Source organism: Theobroma cacao, chromosome 4 (genome assembly GCF_053813885.1).
Source record: "Theobroma cacao isolate CCN51 chromosome 4, ASM5381388v1, whole genome shotgun sequence".
Lineage (NCBI taxonomy): Eukaryota > Viridiplantae > Streptophyta > Magnoliopsida > Malvales > Malvaceae > Theobroma > Theobroma cacao.
The window spans coordinates 32,449,794-32,477,523 of NC_142642.1; the positions used below are offsets into that span (position 1 = coordinate 32,449,794).

The 27,730-nt window shown below is 34.2% G+C and overlaps 5 protein-coding genes and 1 pseudogene across 10 annotated transcripts; 1 reads left to right on the forward strand and 5 right to left on the reverse strand.

Moving 5' to 3' along the window:
- Positions 1 to 673: 673 nt before the first annotated feature.
- On the reverse strand, positions 674 to 2,180 carry LOC18602297 (protein trichome birefringence-like 43). Its single transcript, XM_088805778.1, has 5 exons — positions 1,900 to 2,180; positions 1,647 to 1,818; positions 1,373 to 1,551; positions 1,102 to 1,260; positions 674 to 971 (listed from the first exon to the last, which is right to left on the reverse strand). Exons 1-5 carry the CDS (start codon positions 2,178 to 2,180, stop codon positions 674 to 676), a joined length of 1,089 nt encoding a protein of 362 aa, XP_088661904.1.
- A 5,451-nt stretch (positions 2,181 to 7,631) lies between these two features.
- LOC108661751 (mogroside I-E synthase-like) lies at positions 7,632 to 9,865 on the reverse strand. The gene is made up of 2 exons (XM_018119428.2): positions 9,073 to 9,865; positions 7,632 to 8,544 (listed from the first exon to the last, which is right to left on the reverse strand). Exons 1-2 carry the CDS (start codon positions 9,694 to 9,696, stop codon positions 7,822 to 7,824), a joined length of 1,347 nt encoding a protein of 448 aa, XP_017974917.2. The 5' UTR covers positions 9,697 to 9,865; the 3' UTR covers positions 7,632 to 7,821.
- Positions 9,866 to 10,691: 826 nt separating this feature from the next.
- On the reverse strand, positions 10,692 to 12,198 carry LOC18602298 (protein trichome birefringence-like 43). The gene is made up of 5 exons (XM_018118867.2): positions 11,918 to 12,198; positions 11,665 to 11,836; positions 11,391 to 11,569; positions 11,120 to 11,278; positions 10,692 to 10,989 (listed from the first exon to the last, which is right to left on the reverse strand). Exons 1-5 carry the CDS (start codon positions 12,196 to 12,198, stop codon positions 10,692 to 10,694), a joined length of 1,089 nt encoding a protein of 362 aa, XP_017974356.2.
- Positions 12,199 to 12,698: 500 nt separating this feature from the next.
- LOC18602126 (zinc finger BED domain-containing protein RICESLEEPER 2-like) lies at positions 12,699 to 18,970 on the forward strand. 3 transcript variants are annotated; one of them, XM_018120245.2, is made up of 5 exons: positions 12,699 to 12,990; positions 13,886 to 14,024; positions 14,199 to 16,172; positions 16,249 to 16,322; positions 18,122 to 18,970. In XM_018120245.2, exons 2-4 carry the CDS (start codon positions 13,994 to 13,996, stop codon positions 16,320 to 16,322), a joined length of 2,079 nt encoding a protein of 692 aa, XP_017975734.2. In that variant the 5' UTR covers positions 12,699 to 12,990; positions 13,886 to 13,993; the 3' UTR covers positions 18,122 to 18,970. The 3 variants fall into 3 exon arrangements, with proteins under 3 accessions (XP_017975734.2, XP_007033377.3, XP_007033376.3); XM_007033315.3 differs by lacking the exon at positions 12,699 to 12,990 and adding an exon at positions 13,082 to 13,542 and having other exon boundaries at positions 16,258 to 16,322; XM_007033314.3 differs by lacking the exon at positions 12,699 to 12,990 and adding an exon at positions 13,084 to 13,542.
- A 326-nt stretch (positions 18,971 to 19,296) lies between these two features.
- LOC18602125 (UDP-glycosyltransferase 74E2-like) lies at positions 19,297 to 24,209 on the reverse strand. 4 transcript variants are annotated; one of them, XM_088805827.1, is made up of 3 exons: positions 23,897 to 24,201; positions 21,309 to 21,684; positions 19,297 to 20,272 (listed from the first exon to the last, which is right to left on the reverse strand). In XM_088805827.1, exons 1-3 carry the CDS (start codon positions 24,157 to 24,159, stop codon positions 19,550 to 19,552), a joined length of 1,362 nt encoding a protein of 453 aa, XP_088661953.1. In that variant the 5' UTR covers positions 24,160 to 24,201; the 3' UTR covers positions 19,297 to 19,549. The 4 variants fall into 4 exon arrangements, with proteins under 4 accessions (XP_088661953.1, XP_088661952.1, XP_088661951.1 ...); XM_088805826.1 differs by having other exon boundaries at positions 21,309 to 21,764; positions 23,941 to 24,200; XM_088805825.1 differs by lacking the exon at positions 21,309 to 21,684 and having other exon boundaries at positions 23,524 to 24,209.
- A 2,751-nt stretch (positions 24,210 to 26,960) lies between these two features.
- On the reverse strand, positions 26,961 to 27,206 carry LOC148763302 (protein transport protein Sec61 subunit beta pseudogene; annotated as a pseudogene).
- Between the last annotated feature and the right edge of the window lie 524 nt (positions 27,207 to 27,730).

Below are 27,730 nucleotides of genomic sequence, written 5' to 3' on the forward strand. Positions count from 1 at the left end.
AACAGCTGACGTTAACAATTAAAAACCTATCATACACGTGGCATTAAATTATAAGAGGGGCACTAAACGGGTCACAGAACAGGGTCAGAAAATTTGTGCTCCAAACATGGGTCCGCCTATGCTGACAGCAGCCCTGGCCGCCGACCCCTTGAGCTTTTAAGGATTCTTTACAGCTTCATAATTTCTCAACAACGATATGGAAAATCCTATTTTGGCCCCTCCGAAGATTTTTAATGATGCTCCAGCTATGAAATTTGTAAGTAATATTTAATATGTAGATTTTTTTATTTTTAAAAAATAAATATTATTATGCATAATCTTTTATCTCTTTAAAATTGTGTAATTAAGATGCATGACACTTGTCATTACAATAGAGATGGGGCAACAATGGAGTCACCAAATGGGGTAGGAGATTTTCATTCAAAAATAATATAGTAGAATAGTAAAGCATGTGTATATTAAATCCATCTTGTCCAAATGCATATAGTTCATCATCAAATTTTCTTCTTGGAAAAATCCTGAACATTAATTATTCATATGTAGTTAACAATCACTAATTAAGATCTTTATTGAACTTTAATTTATTATGCTTTTAGTTACTTGTGTTTTATCTGAAGGAGTTAAGTTGGCATAGAGGTAGAGGTAGTGTAGCTTTTTTCAGGACAAACAATGTCTAGTAGCGCAGTAGAGTTGCAGATAAGAGCTCATTCCAAGCATCTGGTACTCCAGGAAGACACCACTGGGTGCAGTCAACGGCGACTTTGCTGCTACCGTAGGATGAAGGATGTCCATCTTTTCTTAGTTGTGACAGTGCAGTTACGTTAAGTAAACGAACTGATTTGGATATTCTGCCCAATACTTTGTCCAGAACAGCTTCTCCTCGATGTCGACCTCCTGGATAGTTATGCCCCGCCACGGGTCTTGTCTGCCCTTTGCAGTTCTTTGCATTGGGATCTGCCCAATCTCTTGAACTACAGTAGTATTTGAAACAAAGAACGAAAATTGTAAGGTATATATGCAGTGGACAGGACATGATGGCATTTGTTTTAAGGACAATCATGGTTAGGATATGTTTTAGACGACATTAACAGCTATGCTTACTTTGCATGATCTGGGGAAACACCCTGGAACAAAATCTTGGTTTTCTTGGGATCTACGGTGGAGTTTACCCACTTGGCCCATGTATTCAAGGCTTTTTCAAAAGCCGCCAATCGGTCAATGTCTTTGTGCCTGGCGTTGCCTTCTTCAATGAAATCCCATCTGATGCAGTGCAGTTGCAACACCAAAAATTTCCAAACCATCAAGTAATTAATCAAATTAATGTTAGGAAATCTAATTAATTTTCAAATATATGATTGTATAGAAGGCTTACGATTGCTTCTTTCCAGTTTGAAGCCCCTCGTTCCAAGTGTTGAAGACCAACACATCAACATCCTTCCAAATTTGTCCTCCATTCCTAATTGAATCAAGCTTTAGGATTCTTTCATTTTTGTCGTCAACAATGTCAACAAGAAAATCATTGCGCGAAAACATCACCGAGACATTGTGTGCCTGCAAATTAATTGCGACCAAGGGAAGCAAATTAAGAACAAAAATACCAAGTAATCAACTAATTAAGCTAAGCAATTGAAGTACAATTCCTTTACCGGGAAGGTAAGTGTAGAAAGGCCTCCTTTGGTCTCGAGAAGATATTTGGCTTTTGGAACCGCCGAATGGAGCATGCATACGAGGGAAAGCCATTGATTGTATCCAACTGAGTCTCCAACGAACATGATTCGTTTCCCTTCGAATCTCTGCAATAACCTTTTACCATTGAACCTGTAGTCCAAATTTAACATTCTCTATCATGATTCATCATGCATCAAAAGAAAGAAAAATCAAATTGTTTGAAGTACGTACGGTGGTAAAGTGCATGAATATGGTTTCCATCTATATTTGATATAATCTTGGTCAGGACGACCATTGCTTTGGCAGTCGAATTGGTTGGATATGAATGGACAAGTATGGGGAGAGTAAAGAGGGTAGGGATCAGCATCATCATATTCCCATCTGCCATGGAAAATATCGCACTCAACCTCCAATTTTTTGTGTTTGCCCATATGAGTGAAATAATGACCCAATCCTAACAAACCAGCGGTAGTGGCAGTACCTAGCAGAAACATAATCGCGGTGAATGCCATACTTGCGTCTTCTTAATTTGGAATACAAATTGATAAAATCAATCTTAATATATATAACCTTTGCTTTTGCAGTTTTTAGTCCATTTTAAATATTCAGTTTCTTCTTTTATGAGTTACTTAAATAACAGTTTTTTTTTAATTAGTCAATCAAATAAATACATTGATATTTTGTGCTATTGTATCAATAAATTTCTTTTTTAATTTCTTATTAGAACCCTTTTAAATATTTTAAAGCATATGTGAGGCCTTTATTTTTAGTTATTATTTAGACTTAAATTTCTTTTATTGAAGATCATTTAACCTTGATGCTTACAATTTTTATTTATACAAAGCATATTGTAACAGTTGAAAATTGAACATTCTTTTACATATGAAAAAGAAATTGGTTTTTATTACTGTATTTGAATTTAACATTTTTAATACTAATTAGGGGATGAGAGTTGAATTGACTTGTTGGAGGTGGTTTATGGTATTGAGTTGCATCCCAAAATTGGTTTTAAGGCTTAAAATAGTTTCAACCAAGGCTTGCCTGTTTCTTTCTCTCTCTTTTATTTTACCGTCTTCAATCTTCCTCAACAGTCAACACTGCTACTGCGAGAAGGGATGCCAATGAGCTAAGGTTAATGAATCTCTTCTGGTTCGGTCCAATTTCCTGGGCAAGCCTAAGATTTAAGGACATGGATCCACAGTCGAATCCCAAGATTTCTAGGCCCGAAAGGATACACCGAAGCCAGTGAATGAAGAGAAATATGGGCCGAGGCTCATTACTCCCCTGCACAAAAAGTAGAAAAGCTAACCAGTTGAACCTTCTTCCAAACGCATTGATTGAATTTTTTTGCATAATATATGATAAAAGGTTAAAATGATTTATATACGGAAGCCCATATGAACTTGTACCAAGTTGAAGAGATCGACCCTTAATTGTGGTTGACCATGAAGTTGTATTAACATTTTCCTTTTACTTTTTGACATTAGATTATCATCAACAACAGTACATATTTTTTCTTTTGCCATGATGACATATTCATCTTGGCGCAATGGTTCAGGCGTGTACCCGTTAAGTACTTGATGGTTCCCTGCGAGAGTTCTAATCTCTGAGGCATTTTCCTTTTTGTTTCAATTTCTCTAATTTTGATTATATCGCCCATGATTGAATAAATGGTAAGTTTAACATCTCATAATAAATAATGACGAGATATGTTGATATAACATGATGATGTAATCATATTATATTTTTTACTTTTTGTATTAAAATCGTGACAATGTTACATGAATATAAAATAATATTTTATAATAGATGATGAAAAGGTATGTTGATATGACATGATGACGTAATTCTATTATATTTTTTACTTTTTATGTTAGAGTCACGATAATGTTACGTGGATATAAAATGATAATAAATATTTTGATTATTAACAATTAATTAATTATTAATCTTACGGAGTTTATTTAATTTAAAATAAAAATATACAAACTTAATTAAACATAATAAAAATATAAAAACTTATTTTAATTTTTTAATAATTTATGAATTTATTTAAACATTATGCCAATCTAAAATAAAGCCATAATAAAACAAAAGGTGCTCAATAAATCTGTTCGATTCAGTCCAATTTCTTGCGCAAGCCAAAATTTTAAGGACATGGATCCAATCCATTGTCGAATCCAAAGATTTACTCAGCCACATGTTGCTAGATAGAAATTGTCTTTTTTTCTTTTTTTACTTAATCACATGTTTTAAAATGATTACCTTAGAGATTTTTAAAAAAATTAAAAAAAAAAAAACTTAACTATTTATCAAATTATTTGATTCCTTCTCAAATTAACTTAGATTCAAAGCAACATTTAGGATTTGGCAAAATTTCCTAATCATCTTAACAAATTGCAATTCAAGCCGTTCAAAACAAAATTTCGATTTCGATTGAAGCCGTTCGAATCTGAGATTCTTCTTTACTGCCATTGTTGATCTATTGAAAAGGGATGAAGGCTATTGGCGGAAAGCAATATAACCTGATTTATAAGGTGTAAACCCGACATTAATCAAACTTGTTTTCAGGTCTGTTAGGCAAGGATTTTGGATTTAAAGAAGTTCTTGGAATCATGTTTGAGGAATTACGATACAAAATTATAATTGTTCACCTATTCCAGAACAATCGATGAGGATGCTAAAGAGCAAGCTTTATCAGCTGCTGTAACAAGTACAATTAGCTGTTGCACGTCTTCAACGTTCCCGTGTTCTTGCCACCTTGTACAAATCAAATATTTTCTCTTGATGGAATGTAATATGAAAATTTTTTTACTGTTTGATTCTAATTATATTAATGGTTTGGGCCATGTTTCAAGATGAACGTGTTCTAAGCTGAATATTTATCTGATATTACGAAAGGTTCTCCTTCACTCTTATGCATCCAGCGGCACCTTGTCACATATGCATCTCCACATGCACTAGTCTTGCATATCGTTTTCTATTTCAATGACAAAACCTTGAAGTCCATCTTGATGGGGATTAATATGAAACTGGCAGGTTTATTTGGAAAGGATACTAAGAAAACCTGAAATTGATCTATTTGTTGAAGAACTGAAACCACATCAAGTTAACTATAAAAATTTCAACTGTCTTAGATGTTGCGTTTACAATTAAAGTAAATTTTTCCATCTTAGATTAACCTTTTGTTTCCCACCAAAAAGCACTACTTTCTGATAATTTTACTATGTTGGACCGTGCCATAAATGAGAAGTGTTAGCAAACTTTAAACACATATAAGGTTAGAAGTGTAACATTATTGAATTTCATCTTATCTTTTCTTATTTTTAGGTTTGGAATTTTTTAAAAACACTTTTGCTATTTTTGTCACAGTTTTGATGTGTTGGGTACTTTAATTTGTTCGGCATTCCTCCTTATAATATGCAATTCTTATGTATCATTTTTCTGAAAATTATAAGCAACAATAAGAGCTGTCATTACAACCTTTTTTTTCTTTTTTTTTGATACGTCATTACAACCTTTTGAGCTACCTGTTTTGCTTGTAGCTTTTTATTTTTGGTCTTTTTTTTCTCTTTATGAGGAAATACTGCTATGTATAACAATTGGTGGCTATTTCCTTACAAGTTGAGAAGATAGCATCAAGAATGATATGAGGATAGAATGAGGGGATCAATTGATTAGGTTTCAATTTGTTGCCATACAGTTTTGTTTTATTACTGCTCTGATGGATTCGATGATCAATTAACTTTATGATTATGTTTTTATGATCCTCAACAATCTGACTTATAAAATGTTTTTATTAGGAGATATGTAAGTGAGTAATTATAAAAAGTAATGCATTTTGAGTATGAACATAATTATTGTCGAGTTGTGCCCTTCTTCGCTAGTGCTCAGTTGTATCTTAGCTTATGATTCTGCAAATAATTGGTGTGTGCCAAGCTTTGAATCATATACTAGATAGCATGCATGGAAAAAAAGAGCATGGCAATTCTTGCCCAAGTTTGATTAAAAGGGAGGTTGTAAGATGTGTAAATTAAAAGATATCCTTCAAGTTTGATTGTAATTTGTAAAGGAGTTTTTGGTGAAAGGGAGAAAAAGTGTTGCATCAAGTTTGATTGTAATTTGTAAAGGAGTTCTTTTCAAGGGAGAAAAAGTGTTGCAAACAAATAAAAGGATTTAACAAAGGCAACAATAGGGAAGATTGAAATAGTTTCTGAAATACTGGATATTGTGGTAAATGGAAGGGAATAAGTGAAGAATTAGTGAGTAAAAGATAATTAGAGAGATGCTTTGGGTGAAAATATGTTATACTAGTTCTAAAAAAGTCTCTTCCTCAAATGAATTGTGAAAGCCCTATTTCTAGAGCCAAAAGAAAGAGTTACTCAAAATGAGTTCTAATGCACATAATGGATAACATTTATTGAGAAGAACTTCAATGCACAATATGGGTAAACATTACTGACACCCATTTTATGGATATTAAAGTAGTGATGTTATTGCATATGATGAATAACTGTAAGAAAATCATTATGTGACCATAAAGTAGTGAGTTTTATAATTATTAATAATGTAATTAGACTTAGTTTTGAACAAAAAGTGAGAGGAAAAGATATACGTGATGTGAAGAGATACAATAACAAGAAGAGAGAACAAAAATGTATGTCAAATCATATAAGAGAACAAGGTAAAAATTGTACTTTAAAAAAAATTAAGAAAAAGACCTTTTAATTCCTTTTATATCTAAGGCATTACGCTAAGCTCGCTCGAACATTCCAAAGTGAAAGTAAACAATAAATCCTGTCACTTATTTCAAATTACTTTCATTACTATTCACGTGAAGTAGTTGTTTTATATGAAGTAATTGTCCACTTGTTCTAGTTGTTTAATGTGAAATAGTATTTCATTTATTTTAGTTGTTCTCATTATTCTTTATATAGCATTACACTCAAAGGCGGAGGGGATGTTAATGGGGCCTTTGCCCCCCCAACAATTTTAAAAATTTTATAACTTACTTTTATTTTTTTGAAATTTTATAATTTTGCCTCTACAAAAATTTTAAAATTTTTATGATATAATTTTATCTTTGGGAATTTTATAATTTTACCTCTACAATAATTTTTTATTTGATGAGATGCCCCATAACAATCAATTAACAACTAATTTTAATAAGATTAAAATAAAACCTATTGTAGTAAAATTATTCTTAAATCCAACTTCTCCAAAACTTCACAATCACCACCTCTTGTTCTTTTTTCTTTTTATCAAATATCGTAGAAACAAAAAAATCATTCTTTTTATGCTTTTTAGCTTACCAACATTCTCTGTGCAAAAAACCTTTAGTTAGTAACTTAATTTTCATGTCATAATAATTGGTAAGTTTGGTTAGGGATGTCAATGGGTCAGGTATCCACTAATTTTGAACTATCAAAACTCGATTAGTAAATGGGATACCCGAATCTTATAATTATCCAAATATTTTTAAAATTTACTACCCTAACTCGAACCCTAATACATATCCACTACCCAATAATTAATTGAGCCTATTTAAAAACTCGATTACATAAAAAAATTATTAAAATACTCTTAATGGGTACTTAATTATCCGAATCCAAATCCATACCCGTATTTATATACAATAATATTTTTATCCATATTTTATATAATTCATTAATAATTAAATATATAAAAACACACAAACAATAAAATTTAAATTTAAATAATAAAAAATAAATATCTCAAATATCAACTTAAACAGCATTACAAGTTTAATTAACTATATAGGTTTGTTATTAATTGCATGAAATTAAAAAAACATAATTTGGTTCCAAAACTATTCTAATTTCATAATTTCTTTTTAAGTATATATTTGATAAGTTTACATAAATAAAGATACATATATATTATAATTAATAATTTTATAAATTATAATTTTTGTAACGTTAATACAAAATAGGAAGTAAATATTATTATGAATGGTTTAATTTGCTTGATTATTTCATTTGGGATAAGTACTACTGTACTCTGTTTTTCAGAAATAGAAAGGATGGAAATACACAGGGTGGAGAGTGGGGGTTGCGCTTGCACTTTCTTTTCTTATTGTAGTGCTAAAGGGGAATGTGCATGGTGCACTTACTAACTTAAAGTAACTGACTGCTAATTGCATGTAAGTTTTGCTACGAATTCTCTTATGTTCTTGTCTGAGCTTCCACCGACATTAACTGCCTCCACAGCCAGGTTCTTCCATTTCTCTGCATTCTTTTTAATATCCTTACTTTTATCTCCTTCCATGATTTCCCTTATACACCGTTGTATCTCTTCCTTGGTGATGATCCCTTTGTCATCCTTCCTAGCTCTGATTCCGACCTGCCACACATCCGTAACATATTTTGCATTAGTTGTTTGGTCTGTCCATTGCGGCACTGCTACCATAGGCACCCCCAAGCTCAACGCCTCCAGCGTTGAATTCCAACCGCAGTGAGTCATGAAGCAACCCACTGCCTCGTGAGCCAAAACTTCTAATTGAGGACTCCATGAAACTACCAGCCCCTTGTCTGAAGTCTCGCCTATGAAGCTGGCAGGAAGCTTTTTCTGTTCAGTTTCTCTAACTACCCACAGGAAGTAGCTGTTGCTGCTCTGTAGGCCGGATGCGAGCTCCTGCATTTGCTCTTCTCCTAAGGCCGCCAGGCTTCCAAATGATATATAAACAACTGAGCCAGTTTCCTTTGAGTTTAACCAATTAATGCAAATGTCGATCTCCGGCTTGAAGAGGTGTAAGCCATACTCTTCGTCATCCTCCACTCGTTTATCTAGGTACTTTGATGGAATTGCAGGTCCAATAGCCTTGATCGGTCTCTGGCTGGCCATCCAGTTAAGTACCTATTCGAAATTATTAACTAATTTAAAATTAAAGAATTACGACATTCTAATCAGAATATTTCACTCATTCTTAAGTATTTGTATTACAAAAAAATAAATAAAATATTTTGATAAAAATTGCCGGATATGTTCAAAGATACAACTTATCTTTCAAGTGGAAGGAAAATAATATTTCTTTCCTTCTCAATTCTTGATTCGTAGGAATAGGAAAGAGGAATGAAAATGGATGAATTTGTACCTTTTCTTTTCCTCTAAATCTAATCCTTTCAAATTGAAAGGATTATACTCTTTTTACTTAAATTAATCATTCTATTCATAATTTGATCCCTAATCTCTTTTTTTTTCCTCAATGTTTTACCCTTTGTACCAAACATAATTAGAAAAACATTTTTACTACTTCATTTTTAATTTCTTTCCCCATTAATTCACTCTATTTATCTTAATTTCTACCAAACATATATAGTGCAAAGTTAGAAAATTAACTAGTATAGTTAGTATAGAAAGCTTCCAAAATCAGGCTGCACGTACCTCATCTTCTAAGCTAGTGAAAGTATTAATAAAGACCCAGTCAGCTTCCATGAAATTTGAGAACTGATTAACACAAGTGTGTAAGAGGGCTGGATAGGATCCTATATCATAAACAAATGATGGCAGGTCGCATTCTTGAAGCAGTGGCAAGCCATCAATGGACAAAGAGGACTCGGCAAGCGGAAGCTTCACCAATCCTTCATGAACGTTGTAGTAGATGGTATCAACAGCACATGATTGAGTGAAGAATGCAGCTGCAGGGAGGCCTAGATGTTTGGCTATGTCGAGTGCCCAGGGTATGGCCGAGTCGTAAACTAGGTAACTTATGCCACGTTTCGCGATGATCTCTGGTAGTCTTAGGGTCGCAACTGCCTTGAAGCGTTCCAGATAGGCATCGACTGTTTTTAGATCATTGTCTAGTTGAAGGTCATCAGAAACTGGCTCAAGTTTTACAGGACCGACTTGGACTGGCATAGACTTATTACCAGAGAAGGTGCATAGTGTGACTTCCAGCCCTTCGGAACCCAGGCGTTTCGAGAACTGTAGCATGGGATTGATGTGGCCTTGGACAGGCAATGGCATTACCAGTACGTGTGTCTGAAAAACACTTTCTTGTTTCTTCATTTTTCCCTATCCGATCTGACGAGCCGCTGTTCCTTTCTCTCTTAGTCTATACACACACTTAAACATGTACAAATTTATGTGTTAAGGAAGCTAGCTGGCCACGAAAAATTGGTGGGAAGAAATCTCAGGTATAAACCATCGTCATCTCCCGCATTAATTCCTAAGCTCGGTCACTGAATACAGTGCAGGCACAACCAGTTATTCGTCATTATCTTGGGCCCTTGAGAGTACATTTACATCACACATTACCAATGATTGGTCATTTTCTTGGGTCCTCTAGAGTACATTTGCTTCAAGCATGACCAATTATTGGCCATGCAGCTTTAATGTATCTGCAAATTCTTTGTGGCCATTAGTTTTCCACAATTTTGTTCCACTGGCTCTGAATGCAGTGACAATGACAATAGTGAAAATATGTTTATGTTGGAGAAGATGTAAACTGGCACTGACAGGGGCCATGGCTCCCGACCCCTTTAGCTTTTAAGGATTCTTTACAGATCTGTAATTTCTCAACAAAAATATAAAAAATCTTGTTTTGGCCCTTTCGAAGATTTTTAATGATGCCTCCTTATGAAATTTATAATTAACATTTAATATGTAGATTTTTTATTTTTAAAAAGTAAATATTATTATACACAATCTTTTACCTCTTTAAAATTGTGTAATTAAGATGCATGACACTTGTCATTACAATAGAGATGGGGCACCAATGGAGTCACCAAATGGGGTAGGAGATTTTCATTCAAAAATAATATAGTAGAATAGTAAAGCATGTATATATTGAACCCATCTTGTCCGAATGCATATCGTTCATCATCAAATTTTCTTCTTGGCAAAATCCTGAACATTAATTATTCATATGTAGTTAACAATCACTAATTAAGATCTTTATTGAACTTTAATTTATTATGCTTTTAGTTACTTGTGTTTTATTTGAAGGAGTTAAGTTGGCATAGAGGTAGAGGTAGTGTAGCTTTTTTCAGGACAAACAATGTCTAGTAGCGCAGTAGAGTTGCAGATAAGAGCTCATTCCAAGCATCTGGTACTCCAGGAAGACACCAATGGGTGCAGTCAACGGCGCCTTTGCTGCTACCGTAGGATGAAGGATGTCCATCTTTTCTTAGTTGTGACAGTGCAGTTACGTTAAGTAAACGAACTGATTTGGATATTCTGCCCAATACTTTGTCCAGAATAGCTTCTCCTCCATGTCGACCTCCTGGATAGTTATGCCCCGCCACGGGTCTTGTCTGCCCTTTGCAGTTCTTTGCATTGGGATCTGCCCAATCTCTTGAACTACAGTAGTATTTGAAACAAAGAACGAAAATTGTAAGGTATATATGCAGTGGACAGGACATGATGGCATTTGTTTTAAGGAAAATCATGGTTAGGATATGTTTTAGACGACATTAACAGCTATGCTTACTTTGCATGATCTGGGGAAACACCCTGGAACAAAATCTTGGTTTTCTTGGGATCTACGGTGGAGTTTACCCACTTGGCCCATGTATTCAAGGCTTGTTCAAAAGCCGCCAATCGGTCAATGTCCTTGTGCCTAGCGTTGCCTTCTTCAATGACATCCCATCTGATGCAGTGCAGTTGCAACACCAAAAATTTCCAAACCATCAAGTAATTAATCAAATTAATGTTAGGAAATCTAATTAATTTTCAAATATATGATTGTATAGAAGGCTTACGATTGCTTCTTTCCAGTTTGAAGCCCCTCGTTCCAAGCGTTGAAGACCAACACATCAACATTCTTCCAAATTTGTCCTCCATTCCTAATTGAATCAAGCTTTAGGATTCTTTCATTTTTGTCGTCAACAATGTCAACAAGAAAATCATTGCGCGAAAACATCACCGAGACATTGTGTGCCTGCAAATTAATTGCGACCAAGAGAAGCAAATTAAGAACATAAATACCAAGTAATCAACTAATTAAGCTAAGCAATTGAAGTACAATTCCTTTACCGGGAAGGTAAGTGTAGAAAGGCCTCCTTTGGTCTCGAGAAGATATTTGGCTTTTGGAACCGCCGAATGGAGCATGCATACGAGGGAAAGCCATTGATTGTATCCAACTGAGTCTCCAACGAACATGATTCGTTTCCCTTCGAATCTCTGCAATAACCTTTTACCATTGAACCTGTAGTACAAATTTAACATTCTCTATCATGATTCATCATGCATCAAAAGAAAGAAAAATCAAATTGTTTGAAGTACGTACGGTGGTAAAGTGCATGAATATGGTTTCCATCTATATTTGATATAATCTTGGTCAGGACGACCATTGCTTTGGCAGTCGAATTGGTTGGATATGAATGGACAAGTATGGGGAGAGTAAAGAGGGTAGGGATCAGCATCATCATATTCCCATCTGCCATGGAAAATATCGCACTCAACCTCAAATTTTTTGTGTTTGCCCATATGAGTGAAATAATGACCCAATCCTAACAAACCAGCGGTAGTGGCAGTACCTAGAAGAAACATAATCGCCGTGAATGCCATACTTGCGTCTTCTTAATTTAGAATAAAAATTGATAAAATCAATCTTAATATATATAACCTTTGCTTTTGCAGTTTTTAGTCCATTTTAAATATTCAGTTTCTTCTTTTATGAGTTACTTAAATAACAGTTTTTTTTAATTAGTCAATCAAATAAATACATTGATATTTTGTACTATTGTATCAATAAATTTCTTTTTTTATTTCTTATTAGAACCCTTTTAAATATTTTAAAGCTGATGTGATGCCTTTATTTTTAGTTATCATTTAGACTTAAATTTCTTTTATTGAAGATCATTTAACCTTGATGCTTACAATTTTTATATATACAAAGCTTATTGTAACAGTTGAAAATTGAACTTTCTTTTACATATGAAAAAGAAATTGGTTTTTATTACTGTATTTGAATTTAGCATTTTTAATACTAATTAGGAGAGGAGAGTTGAGTTGATTTGTTGGAGGTGGTTTATGGTATTGAATTGCATCCCAAAATTGGTTTTAAGGCTTAGCATAGTTTCAGCCAAGGCTTGCTTGTTTCTTTCCATCTCTTTTATTTAACCATCTTCAATATTCCCCAACACTACTACTGCCAAGAAGGGATGTCAATGAGCTAAGGTTAATGAATCTGTTCTGGTTCGGTCAAATTTCCTGCGCAAGCGCAAGTTTTAAGGACATGAATCCACGGTCGAATCTCAAGATTACTAGGCCCGAAAGGATACACCGAAGCCATTGAATGAAGAGAAATATAAGTCGAGGCTCACTACTCCCCTCCACAAAAAGTAGAAAAGCTAACCAGTTGAGCCTTCTTCCAAACTAATTAGTTCATCCATTTTATCACTTTGCATTGATTGAATTTTTTTGCATAATATATGATAAAAGGTTAAAATGATTTATATACGGAAGTCCGTATGAACTTGTACCAAGTTGAAGTGATCGAACCTTAATTGTGGTCGACCATAAAGTTGTATTAACATTTTCTTTTGACTTGTTGAGGTTAGATTATAGTCAAGCACACTACATATTTTTTCTTACGCCCATGTGTTCTAATCGTCTTGGCGCTGTGGTTCCGGTGTGTGCCCGTTAAGTACTTAATGGTTCCCCGCGAGAGTTCGAATCTCTGAGGCATTTTCTTTTTTGTTCCAATTTCTCTAATTTTAATTATATCGTCCATGGTCGGGTAAACGGTAATCAATCACTCAGACTCTGCCAAGTTTAGTGAGTCTGAAACCGAAAGAATGCCTTTTGGGTAAATTTCATTCAAAGAAGAGGGCGTTATTTCTTAGGGTTTTATGATTTTTTTTTTTCTCTTAATGTCAGATATATATTTTCTGGGCGATCAGAATTGAGGTTCGATCTCTTTTCGCTCTATATTTATTTATTTATTTTTCTTTTTTTAATATCTCTCTATTTTTTTTATTTGGGATTTTGTGCGTTTTCGTATTTCAGCTTTTGCTCTTCGTTGCTCTGTTTGTTGAAGTTGAGAGTTGAAATTTCTCTATCAATCTGCCAAAAGAAAAATTAAAAATAGTTGTTTGTTTGAAGGAGAAGAAAGAGTGGGAAAATTCCCCGCATTTGATTGTTTGAAAGTTGAAAGGAAAAGAATTGGGTGTATTTAGAATTGAAGTCTGAATTTAAAATTTTGGTTCCAGTGTCATGATTTTGATTATATCCTTTTGCTCCACCATACCAGGTTTTCTCGTTCTCCTACTTGAACTTTCTTCATTCCAACTAATTTATTGATTCTCGCCATCCCCCGTCAACTGGAGCTTTACCTTTCGGCTTTCGAAAGTAGCAACAAATGGATAACTTTGACCAGAAGCTTGGTCCAGGTACCTTCTCTTTTTTTGCATCCAAATCACTCCTTCGCCTTTCTTCCCTTTATTTTGTTCATAATTCTGATTCTCTTCCCACTTGTTTTCTTAGAGTATTCTTTTCATTGCCTCCATTTATTTTCCCTTGTTTTTTTGAAAAACATTTCTCATCTTCCTTTTTCTCAACGGCAGATTTTTTGAAGAATCTCTCTGGGGAAACCATTTCCCCGTTAAGCGTCGTCATTCATGAAGACATATATGAAAGCTCCTCAAAGAGACCAAAAACAACATCTAAGGTCTGGGATGTTTTTGAGAAGCTTCCAGCACAGCAAGGGGATTCCAAGGCTATATGTAAGTTATGCAGGAGAATATATACTGCTAAAACCACTAGTGGTACCTCTCACCTGAGACGTCATATAGAGGCGTGCCTTAAACGTGGCAATCATGACCTTGACCAGCGTTCAACGGAAGCATGCTTTAAACCTGTTAACCGCGATGCAAATCGCCACACTGTTTCGCAGGGCACCTTGATTGATGCTACTACACCCTTAAAGAGCTATAAATTAGATGTGGATGAGATTCGTCGTGCGATTGCAATGATGATCATTGTTGATGCACAACCATTTAGAGTGGTTGAAGATACAGGTTTTAGACATGTATTGAATGTTGCATGTCCTGAATTTCCTCTTCTGAGTAGGAAGGCTATTAAAAGGGACATAATTTCCATTTATGTGAGGGAGAGAGAGAATATTCGTGAGTTGCTAGGAGCATGTCCTGGTCGGATTTGTTTGACATCCAGTACATGGAAATCGAATTGTGATGATCATTATAATTGTGTCACTGCACACTTCATTGACCATGAATGGAGGTTGCAGAAGAGGATTTTAAGGTTCAAGCTTATACCCCCTCCATATGATAGTTTGTCCATTGCAGATGAGATAGGTTTGTGTATGGTTCAGTGGAACATTGAACACAAGGTGTTCAGTGTCACGCTGGAGAACTTGTCGAGTGATGATTGTGTGGCTGACATACTTAAAACACGTCTTGATGCAAAAAAGTACCACCCTTTTAAGGGTGTATTTTTTAATATGAGTTGTTCTACTCGCATTTTGAATTTGATTGTGCAAGCTGGTTTCAACCTAATTATTGATATCATTGGAAAACTGAGACTTGGTATTAAGTATGTGCAGCAATCCCCCCATAGGAAGAAGAACTTTTACATAATTGCTAAGACTTTGAATTTGGATACTCAAAAAAAGTTGTGTCTTGATTCTCCTAGTAGGTGGAATTCCACCTATAACATGATAGAAGTTGCTTTGTGTTATAAGAATGCATTTCTGTACTTGGCAGAACAGGACAAAAACTTTATACACAAATTATCTGAAGATGAGTGGGAAAAAGTAAGTGTGTCATACAAATTTCTGAAAGTCATTTTTGAGGTGGCATGTATATTTTTTAGAAACAGACAGCCAACGTCAAATTTGTATTTCAAAGCACTGTGGAAAGTTCATCGTCGCTTATCAGATATGGTTAGAGGCCCAGAAAATTTTATGACTCGCATGGTCAAGGAAATGCAGTCAAAATTTAACCAATACTGGTCAGAGTATAACTTGATCTTGTCATGTGCTGCTATTTTGGATCCAAGGTATAAGATTAAGTTTGTTGAATATTGTTACACCAAACTGTATGGTAGTGGTGCACAGCAATATGTTAGTGCAAGTGTTAACACTTTGTATGGCTTGTTTCATGACTACATGCAAAATTCTGCCTGCCCTTCTCATACTGCTACCTTATCAGTTCTTACCACTAAAATCTCCAATGATAAAGATGATAACGACGGGTTTGAAGATTATGAAACCTTTCAAAGTGCCAGATTTCAAACTCAAGTGGAGAAGTCTCAACTGGATCTTTACTTAGACGAACCAAGCCATGATCTAAACAGTGAAATTGATGTCTTAGAGTATTGGACTTTATGCTCCCTGAGGTATCCAGAGCTTTCAAGAATGGCTCGTGATGTTTTAACCATTCCTGTGTCTACTATTGCTTCTGACAATGCATTTGACATTGGGCCTCAAGTGATTAGCACTGATCGTAGTTCTCTGAAATCAAAGATGATACAAGCATTGGTTTGTCTTCAAGATTGGATGTTGGCTTCTGATAAAACAAGTAAGTTGGCTTTTTTGAGTGCATATAGTAATTGCTATTATCCTATGTGTAACTGTTTTGCTCATAATCTCTTTAGGAGGTTCAGGCTCTATGGAAAGCAGAACTGAAGATGATAGCTCCAGTTCTAGTGATGGTGATGATGACTATTAGGTACTTTTGTTTTAATCATATACCAATTGCCATTGTTTTCTTCTTTTTCCTTTTAAATACTGTTTTTACCTTTTACTGATTCTCTAAAAGTCACAACATATAAGCCTCCCTCAGGTTTAAAAATTCTTCACTATCCTTTTGCCTATTGAGGGGGAAAAGAAAGCTCATGAGTCTTTTGTTGGGTTAATACCTTGTGATAGTGGGTGCATTTTTGTTGTAGAATGATTAGGTTGTATTGGTTCTGATGGCTAGATAAATCTTCTTTCCTTAGAAGTTCTGCAGGGATTATTAGGACATTCAGTTACCCTTTGAACTTTTTCAAAATGTAAAATGCTTTTCCTTTTTATTTTTCTGGTTGTTTTGGCCCAGCTCTGTTGTGGGCTTTGGGGGTGGTGGGACTTGTCAATTAAATCTGACCTGAGGGGATACAGGTCAGTTAGGCATGGGGATATAAATGACTTGGAATGTATTATGTGGCTGCAAGCCTAGACTTATTTCCCTCTGGTTCTTGAGACATTTATGGGGTTTTATTGTGTTTTGTAGTTGTCACCTAGTAAGGACTAAGTTAAGTATCCCTTGATGAAATTGGTGGCCAATCAGGTTGTAGATTAGTGGTTCTTATGCTTTGATGATAAATTTGCTCAAGTTTAGACTGGTAAAACAACTGAAGAATCCTATTAAGGTGCATTGTATGGAACATGAACTTTGCATGGCCTTGGCTAACCCTGAATTAAGAGCATTAATAACATTTAGCAGGTGATGTTGCCACCTGCCTTCTAGTATTATTTGTTGTACAATTTTTTATTTTTTGTGTATAATTGGTTTTCCAATATTGTGACCTATTTGTTTTCACTATTTGCAACTTTGCATGCACAGGGCTGAGCTGTTTAAGTAGCATGAACCTACTAAGAGTGGTAGGATTTGATTAGTTGGCCCTTAGTGGTCGCCATCAAATGCTATATTATCTTAGCCAAACTACCAAAAATAAAAAATACCTTGTGGTTAGGCACAAAAAGAAGTTTGCCCTTGTGGTTGAAAAACTAACAGTTAACCACCCCAAGCTTTATTCCATTAGAAACTTGTTTAACGTTGTTATGTTTTTGCACAATTTTTTTAGTCTTTTTTTTTAACAGAAAATGGATTTTTATTGAAAAATAATATTTTAAACATAAAATGGATTGTTTTGAGAAAATAATAAAGTCAAACAACCTGGTGCTTGACCTAAATTGAGCTTGAAAGCCTAAAAATTTAACCAAACCATGAAGATCAGAAATGCCCAAAGCCATCATTACCAGATAACTAGATCAGATTTTGGAAGTGATTCATATTTGTAGGTTATGAATTTTGTGGGTTTGGGCTTTGGGGATAATGATTTGGAGAATCTTGGGTTCAAATAAGAAATGAAATATGTGTTAAAATTTGTTCAAACCAATCCTTTTTAGTTCCATATATGCAAAATTAGTTGTGGAACAATATGTGAAGTAAAAAGTACAAAAGGAGGATCTGAAGGCAATCTTCACCAACCATGAAACTGGGGTCTGAGTATTGGGAAAGAAAAGACAAACTTTTGTTTTATGGATAAAAGAAAAGGAGGATATTAGTGATGGGAGAGTGTACTCATTTAACTTGGTCTTTTCTTCCCTCTTTTGATGACCACTTTCATGCAACTTAAGGTCAACTTCCGTAGCATGCTTGAATTTATATAGATCAGTACTGTATTTGACCTAGAAGTCACATGTAGCATGTTCAATTGCATACAAGTATGCAGAGTTTTTTTAACTTACTTCTTCCTCTTCCAGCTTATCAAAAACGTTGCAGAAGAGTTTCAGGAAATTTGAGAACTGATTAATGATGAGGTTCAATAGACCTGGATAGGACTCTGAGTTACAAACAAATGATGGCAGATCAGTCATGTACGGCACAGGAATTGAAGGCAATGGAACAGTGGGCTCTTCCAAAGGGACCCTTACGTTTCCAAAATTCAAATGAAAATATATGGCATTAACTGCCCAAGATTGAGTGAGGAATGCAGCTCCCGCCATACCTGATTTTGTAGCTACATCTGAAGCTCGTGACTAACTACATCATACAGGAGGAGGGCAGAAGAATTCAGTATCAGTTTCTGAATGAGCTTGGCTAGCCTTGGAGAAACAAGTGTTGGTGACAGAGGTGAAGATATTGATCCACGCTAATATTTACCCTTTCACCTCCTTCCAATGATTTGGGCTTTGTGTTGAAGGAGCTTGCTGAGGCTTGCATGGAGTTGGTGGTAGTGATGAGGCTCCACCCTGCGGCCTTTTTGAGGCTGAGTGCTTATAGTATTGCAGCATTGGATTTAGTATTCATGTGACCTTGTATCGGAAAAGGAAATGTACCAGCGCACAAGTTTTCACCAACTCTTTGCATCATCCAATTTCCCACCAACACTCTCCCATTCCGCACATGACTTAATTTCTAGCATTTCGAATTCATGAATGGAGAAAAGGTGAAATGATGATGCCAAAACCATTGAAGGTTTGTAATTTTTGTGCTTGATTTCTACTACTTCACTCTGATTATTCAGATTCAAACAAAGGAATTAAATTCCATGGATTCATGTATATATCCAATATTCATAGGTATGGATACACATTTTCAATTTTTTCTTATTCACATCCCAAAATATTCATAGATATATGCATATACAAATAAGTTGATTTTTCATAGTAAAAATAAAACGTTGCAAAATTTGAGGATATTTATGTGAAAATGTCACAGATATTTCCTTAGATATCTGTGAAAATTATATTTCCACAAACATAATATAAAATGCTAATTATAAAAGTTATATTTAGACATTATGAAAATTTACGTTGATACATTACTCTGTGGTCTATAATATGTAATATTAATTATTATTATAGGATTGAATATCTCCTACCAATATTTTTTACATTCATTCAGGATTGGAGAGTGTAACACAAGAGAAATAAAATTTAATTTTGAAGTCAGAACATCTTTGTTAACTTATATAAAAACAAAATCACAACAGTCAATTTCATTTCATAGTACAGTTCCTGCTTGGCTTCTTACCTCCCTAAAGCTGAATTTGTCCCCTCTTTTTATTATATTGGGTTTATTTTTACTTCATCCAGCCCTTTAATTCTTCTGGCAGGCTAAACAAATGTCTTTGCTAATGCTATGAATCACCAGCAGTGCAGCTATTAACACCATGAGATAATATAATGCTAATTGCACAAAAGTTTTGCCACAAATTCCTCTATATTCTTGTCAGAGCTTCCACCTTCATCAACTGCTTCTTTGGCTAAATTCTTCCACTTCTCTGAATTCTTTCTGATTTCCAGGCTTCTCTCTCCTTCCATAATTTCCCTTATACACCATTCTACCTCCTCCTTTGTGACGACCCCTTTTTCATCCTTGCTCACTCTGATTCCCCCTTGCCATACATCAGCAACAAATTTTGCATTAGTTGGTTGATCTGTCCACTGCGGCATTGCAATCATAGGCACCCCTAAGCTCAATGCCTCAAGCGTTGAGTTCCAGCCGCAGTGAGTCATGAAGCAACCCACTGCCCTGTGAGCTAGAACATCTAATTGAGGACACCACGAAACTACCAGCCCTTTCTCTGATGTTTCTTCTATGAAGTTGCTAGGAATCTTACTCTGTTCTGCTTCTCTAACTACCCACAAGAAGTATCTGTTGCTCCTTTTCAGCCCCAAGGATAGTTCCAGCATTTGCTCCTCCGTCAAACCAGCTAAGCTTCCGAATGACACATAGACAACTGAGTCAGTTTCTTTTGAGTCCAACCACTTAATGCAAAGTTCACTGTCGGGTTTGAAGAGGTGCAGGCCATAATCATTGTCATCCTTTATTCGTTTGTCTAGGTACATGGAGGGAATTGTGGGCCCCACAGTCTTGATTGGCCACTTGCTCGCCATGCAGTTGATTACCTGTAAGAAATCAGCAAAATTTTGCATCAAAGACCGAGAAAAATACTTTGGCATAAATTGCAATCGATGCTCAAAGTTATGGATAACCTAGTTTTAATATTCACGAACGTAGGTTCTTCCTAGTATGAATCCGGAAACTCAGGATGAACTTGTAAGATGTTCAAAGTATAAATAAGAAACCAGTATAAATAAGGGATGGATGTGTTTGCATCTCATGAACAAGAGATGGTTGGCTGTAAACCCTGAACTAGCAGCAAACCTACCACCACCATTAAAAAGAAAAACCAAAAAACGACAGATTCTTTGAAAGGTATCATGAAATTCCTTGATGCAAATGATATGAGGACCGTAGGAGGGCGTTTGAGTGCCTGACACCTTGGAACCCGTTAAAGATTGTTCAGTTTTAACATTCTTGCCTAGGCGAGCAAGAAATTGTTTGAGGCAAGTGGCATTGACAACTATGACCTTAGACTTTTTGGAGGCTCAGGACTTGCAGAATTCTTGCAATGGATTTTTGGTTTCCATGCCCTTCCCTAAGTTCGTCCTTTCCCCAAAATTTCAGTGGCAACGTGGTAAATGTCATTATAACCTAAGAAACCAAACAAGATGATGTCCATAGCAACTCAAGGGTAAGATTAAGTGCGTGGACAAGGAGAATTAACGTCAAGCATAAATATTTGCAGAAAATTTCAACCTTAATCGGTACACGAAATATACTTTTTAAGTGTTATTCACAGCTAGAGTCGAAGTTTGTAAATGGGTTTTCCGATGGAAAAGTCTCAATTCTAAGCATAATAAGAATGTACCAAATATTCTAATCATAGACCTTTCCTTAGGCTAAAAAGAGAAAATGACTGAAAAACAAATCTGCCACGAAAAAAGGCCACAAAGCAGAGAACCTTCTCAAACAAAATCTGTAGATGAAAGAACACCTAACCAGCCGAGATCCTACGATAAAATAAGTCGACCATCTACACTGCATAACAATAACAAGCCAGAAAAAACTCAACAATTTAACCCAATTCTCGAAATTTACCTCGTGCTCGAGCTCTTTGAAAGTGTTGCAGAAAAGCCAATCGGCTTCCTGAAAATTGGAGAACCGATCTACAACCATCTTCAGCAAACTTGGGTAAGACCCAGTATCAGAAACAAACGATGGAAGATCATTGATCCCCAACACCGGCATTGAAGGCAATGAAACGACAGCGTTCTCCTCCAAAGGAACCTTTAAAGTTCCTTGATTTAAATGATAATAAATGGAACTATTGGACCAAGATTGGGTGAAAAATGATGCTCCATGAAGACCACATTGTTTAGCCACATCTAAAGCCCATGGCAAAAAAGAATCGTATACCAGGGCTTTAGGAGGATCAGAAGAGGAGGAATTTAGGCGGTCAATCAGATTGGTTAGTCTTTCTGAAACAAGGGTCTTGAAAAGATGAGCGAATTCCTCTGTTCCATTTGCTTGTTCACCTTCGGGAAATTCAATGATCTGGATGCTGATGGAGGTTGATGGGGATTGCATGGGCTTGGTGGTGAGGAAGGTTACTTTTAGACCTTTCGAAGCTAAGCGTTTGGCGAATTGGAGCATTGGGTTTATGTGACCTTGCACTGGAAATGGAAACACCAGCACATCAGTTTCATCTTCACTACTTCTCTCTTTCCTTTCCATTTTTCTTTTGTTTGTTCTTTGTTGTTTCTACAATTCTCTGTTTCTCTCCAAACAGTTTGAGAAGTGTCAACTATCGTTGTTCATAAAGGCAAGTGGCTTGTCTCTTTGAAAAGTCGTCTACAGTTTGGATATGAGGGGAGGAAGCCAATTTTTATTTGATTTGTTATGCCGGCTCTTGTCATGGCTGTTCCAATCTTTTTTATTTTTTTATTTTTTGTAGTCAATTTTTTAAAAAAAATTGATATTGTTTATTTTAAATAGATATAATATTTAAAATCAAACTTAAATTATTGAGAAAAGTTTAAATAAATTTTTATTTTTATTAGATTCAATTTATTTTGAGTTAAATAAATATTTATAACTAATGATTTAATCAAAATATTATTTTTCATTTTATGTCACGTATAATTGACGTGACATATTAACATTTCATAATAAATGATAACATAACATATTGATATGACATGATAATATAAACATATAGTATTTTTAATCATGCATATTAGAGTTAGGTGAATATAAAATGACAAGAAGTATTTTGATTAATTACAATTAGTTAATTATTAACTATAAAGATTTATTTGATTTAAAAATATATAGAAATTTGATTGAATATAATAAAAATAAAATTTTATTTGAATATTTTTGAATAATTTATAAATTTTTTCAAGCATCATACTTTTTAAATATTTAATTAAATTGTAACAAATATATATTAAAAATTAATTTTATCAAAAGTTGTAAAAAAGTTTGTTTTTTTTAAGTTTTAATTAATAATGATTCATAAAAAAAATCAAACTTTGCAAATTTGATCGAAAAAATTCAAATTAAACAAATAATTATTGAACAGAAGGAACACATAATAAAATCAAACGGATATGGATAATAAATAAATGTATCAAAATTAATTATAATCGGTACTTTAAATACCCAAATCACTAGTTAGTCCGAATTTGTCTAATCTAAAAATAACCTGAATAAAGTCAAATGAAAAATATGTTTTGTGTTCAATTTCTTTTTTTCCCTTTTTTTTTTTGTTTGTTTGTTTGTTTGTTTGTTTACACTTATATGTATCATCCAAAGCTACAGAGTATTGGTGGCCCAAGCACATGGTCACATCCACATTGAATAAATGTACTATGTAAGTTGCATTGAAGTCCACCTGCTCTTATGTGATATATGTGTGATGCAGCCAAATGGAAAAGGGGAAGATAAACCTTCTGGGGAAGGGAAGGGTCACGGGGTTTAGTCCAGTGCCTCATCACGTTCTCCCGTTAGTCAGGGTTCAATCCTCATCTCCTACGTCCAAGGGATTTCTCCCTAAAAAGATTAAATACATACGACAACAAATGGAAACAGAGAAGAAAAAGGCCTATCATGTGATGCCAACCGACCCAACTTTCAAGTTTAGAAAGAACAAATTTAGCACATGGCAGTTTCAAAAACGCATATTCAATCTATGGTTCTAATTTCTATGCAAAAGTTTAAGTTATATAGTAATAAAACAAAGGCCATTCTAGTAATTTTAATTCCCAATGGTTAAAAACAAAGGAAAAAGGAAGCGTAGGAGCTAACTGACCTCATCTTCCAGCTCATCGTAAGTGTTGCAGAAGACCCAATTTGCTTCCTCAAAATTTGAGAACTGATTTTTGACGAGCTTGCATAGACCCGGATATGACCCTGAATTATCACAAACGAACGATGGCAAATCACTGAGCCTTAGTTCTGGCATTGACGGTAAAGAAACCACAGGCTCCTCCGGAGGCACCCTGAATGTTCCCTGCTTCAAATGATAAAAGATGGCATTCACTGCCCAAGATTGAGTGAAGAATGAAGCTCCCTGCACGCCAAAATTTTTGGCCACAGCCAAAGCCCACGGCATACAAGAGTCGTACACTAGGACTTTAGCAGGATGTTGAGAGCAAGTTTGATTCTCAATGAACTTGGCTAGCCTTTTTGGGATCAGTTTTTCATAAAGCTCAAGATAATCATCCACGCTATTTGTTCTTTCACCTTCTTCAAACTCAATAGACTCGAAGTTGACGGAGGAGGCTGAGGGTTGCATGGACTTGGAGGTGGTGATTAGGGTGACCCTCAGGCTTTTTGAGGCTAAGCGTTTAGAGAATTGAAGCATTGGGTTTATGTGACCCTGAATAGGGAAAGGTAATACCAGGACATGAGTTTCTCCAAGTCTCGACTGCCTCTCCATTATCATCCAACTTTCTCACCTAGGCAACTCTTGCGCTCTCTTGTTTTAAATTGAAGAAAAGCTGTCGTGACATTTTCAACAACACAATATCTGTAAGAAAAAATCAAAAGAAAAGAGTTTATAAATAAGAAACTTTTGTCTTATTAAATTGGCCTAATGTGGGTGTGATGCCAAATTGGTTTATGCCTTATGGCTACAACTTTTCATGTTAGTTTGGCCTTGTAAGGAATTAATTTTTAATTAAATAATGTATGATTAATATATTATTTAATAATGGCAATAATAATTTATTATTTTTATTGTAAGTTTAATTTTTGACTTAAATGGTAAGTTAACTACTCTAAGAGTTCCAACCATGTGTATGTAGAAATTGAAACATTCAAATAGTTATGTTTATACATACATATATATATATATATATATATATAATTATTTTTTAATGGAACTCTTCTAATTTCTGATAAAGGATAATAACAATTCTTATACAGTCTCCGTTATTGTTGTCAAAGTTTTCTCAAATTTCTTGTATAATATTTTACTGAAACAAAAATTTTATAAGAGTTTAATAATGTTATCATACATTAGGGAAATACTAAGTGAATTGATTTTATCAATGTAAACCATAATTATAGTCATTGAGTTTTATTATATTTTTTAGATTTATCATTTTTCACATTAATTCAATAATTGGTAGAAACGAACGAAACTTAGAAAAAAAAAACAACATTAATTGATTCACGGCTTGAAACAATTTCTTAATACACTTTGATTTTTTAATCTTGTGTTCTACCAAAAGCAAAAGCAACTGGATATATATAATGCCATAAAGGAAAAAAAACATTGTTGCATAATTAAAAGGCATAATATACCTAAAAAAGATCCTAAATTATTTAAAAAATTTATTAATTATTTTATTGCATTCAATTAAGTTCCTATACTTTTATTTTGGATCAAATAGACTCTTATTCATCAGTAAAAACGTAACTTATCATTTTATACCATATGGTACTAATGTGGTATGTTAACATGTCATAGTGCCTAACAACTCGGCATGCTGCTATGACATGATGGTATGATTATGTGGTATTTTTCACTCTTCACATTAACACCACATTAGCACCACATGAGTATCAAATGACAATTGTTATTTTCACTAATGATAATTAATCAACTATTAATCTTAAGAGTTTATTTAACTCAAAATAAAAATGCAGAAACTTGATTAGATATAATTAAAGAATAAGAGTTTATTTGAATTTTTTTGAATAGTTGAAAAGCTTTTTATAGCATTATGCCCAAATAAAAGTTAAGCTCCTAACTTCTACAATGAACTATACCCTTTTATTTTGTCAAGAGAAAATTATGAGGAATCTTGATAAGACAATTTCAGAAATAACCATTAAAATAAATTTAATTTTTTTTAGCCAAAATTAGCCATGAGATGACAAAAATGGCTTTAAATCTATTTCAAACAAATTAAATGCTCCCAATTTTTCTCTCTTGCCAATCGTCTGTTGTACTTTCTATTTTTCTCTTTCTTCATCTAGCTCTCTCTAATTTTACCATCGTCACCATCTTTGTTTATCTATCGTCATCTAGCCAAATCGTCGTCAATCTACAAATCAAAGAATATAATATAAAAAATAATAACATATTCTTGGATTTATTAGTTTACATTCACAAAACCCTTTATCGTCGATCTATAACCAAAAAGTATGGCATAATGAGTAACAATAAATTCTTAGGTTTACTGGTATTGAGTTTTTCAGTGATTCAAGTCTGGTAGAACATACCTTAGCATGTAACAAAGTGATTCATACCTTGGTGTGTAACATCAATAGGAAAAAGAAAGCTTTGGCGTGCAACATCTAGTGCTAAGGCTTTGGTCTTGACCTGTAACATCTAGTGCTAAAACTTTAACCTTGGCGTGTAGCATCTTCTGCTTTAGTTTTGGTGCTTTGGCTTTGACGTGCAATATCTTGTGCTGAGGCTTTAACTTTGGCATGTAACATTTAGTGTTGAAGCTTTGGTTTTAGCATGTAACATCTAGTACTGAAACTTTGATCTTGGCATGTAATAACTGCTACTGAAGTTTTAGTATGTAACATCTTCTACTTTGGCTTTGGTGTGTAACATCTAATGATGAAGCTTTAACCTTGGTATGTAACATTTGGTGTTGAAGTTTTGACCTTGACATGTAACATTTGCTATTGAAGTTTTGGTGTGTAACATCTTTTGCTAAAGCATGTAACATTTTTTGCTGAAGCGTGTAACATCTGTTTAGGCTTGCTATGTCATTTTGTTTTTCTTTTTTGTTATTAAATATGACGTGTAATTCACTCTTTTGTATTTTTACTACAATATAAACTCTTGGAATTAAAACGTCTAACAACTTTTTTTCAACTATAACAATATTTTTAAAACATAGCATGTAATAATAACATTTTTTAAATATAACGTGTAACTTGTTCTCTACCATTGTATTTCACTAAGATATAAACTTTTGAAGTTAAACACTTTCACGATAAAGATAAAAGTTTAAAATCAAAAAGGAATTTAACATGAAAATGAATATGTACTAAAAAATCATTCAACGTCATAGGAATGAAATGGATTTGGACAAAAAGATATTATCTAAAATCCTCTAATTTAGATAATTAGGTTTTTGGTTATTTTATTTATTTTTCTAGTAAAAGAAAATTAAAATATACTGGTATTATAAAAAAATGAGAGAAAAATTGAATCCATTAAAGTAAAATTGAAAATCACCAAATTGAAACTTAATTTTGCTAATGTTAATACACTTTTCAAGCCTTCTTACAATCAAAGCACAACTTGCCCATGACATGGTAAATTGCAACAAAAGCAATAAAACCTATGCTCATGATAAGCACAACATTTGGGGAGATTTTTAGTCATGGTCCATCATCTGTGTAAAACTGAAGCGTAGTCCCGACAACCCCTTTAACGGTCGCACCTCTTGTCGTTTTTCTCTTTCTCATGCTTGCAGTTGCAACTGCATTTCCTCTTGGTGGAGTTATTCCAGTTGCCATTTTTGAGTTGACTTAAATTTCAAATCATGTAATTTGAATATAAGAAGATTTTTTTAAGAGAAATTTTGTTCCAAAATATTTTCTCTTGACTAAAAATAATTAAAATTAAAAAGATGGTTATCTTTTAAAACAACTTGTTTTTTAGGGGTAAAAATAATCGTTCCTTTTATCAATCCTATAAATGAAAATTAAATACAAAAGTTTTTCTTAACAACACCTAGTCTGGGATATGACAGAGTTTTAGAAATTTTAGGAGATATTCGATATTTCTTGAGCAACTTTGAGAGTAACAATTGGAAACAAAGAACAAAGGTTTTAAAGAAAGAAATAAGGCTCAAGCTCGAGAGGAAGAAGAGGTTGAAGAAAAAGGGAGAGAAAAGGAAAAATAAAGGGGAAGGAGGAATGACAGAAGGCAAGGGATAGGAAGAATAGAAAAAAAAAAGGGGAGGGGGGGGGGGGGGGACTATATGAGGTGGGGAGATAAAGATGAAGGAGGAAAGGGGAGAGAGTGAGGGAAAAATGAG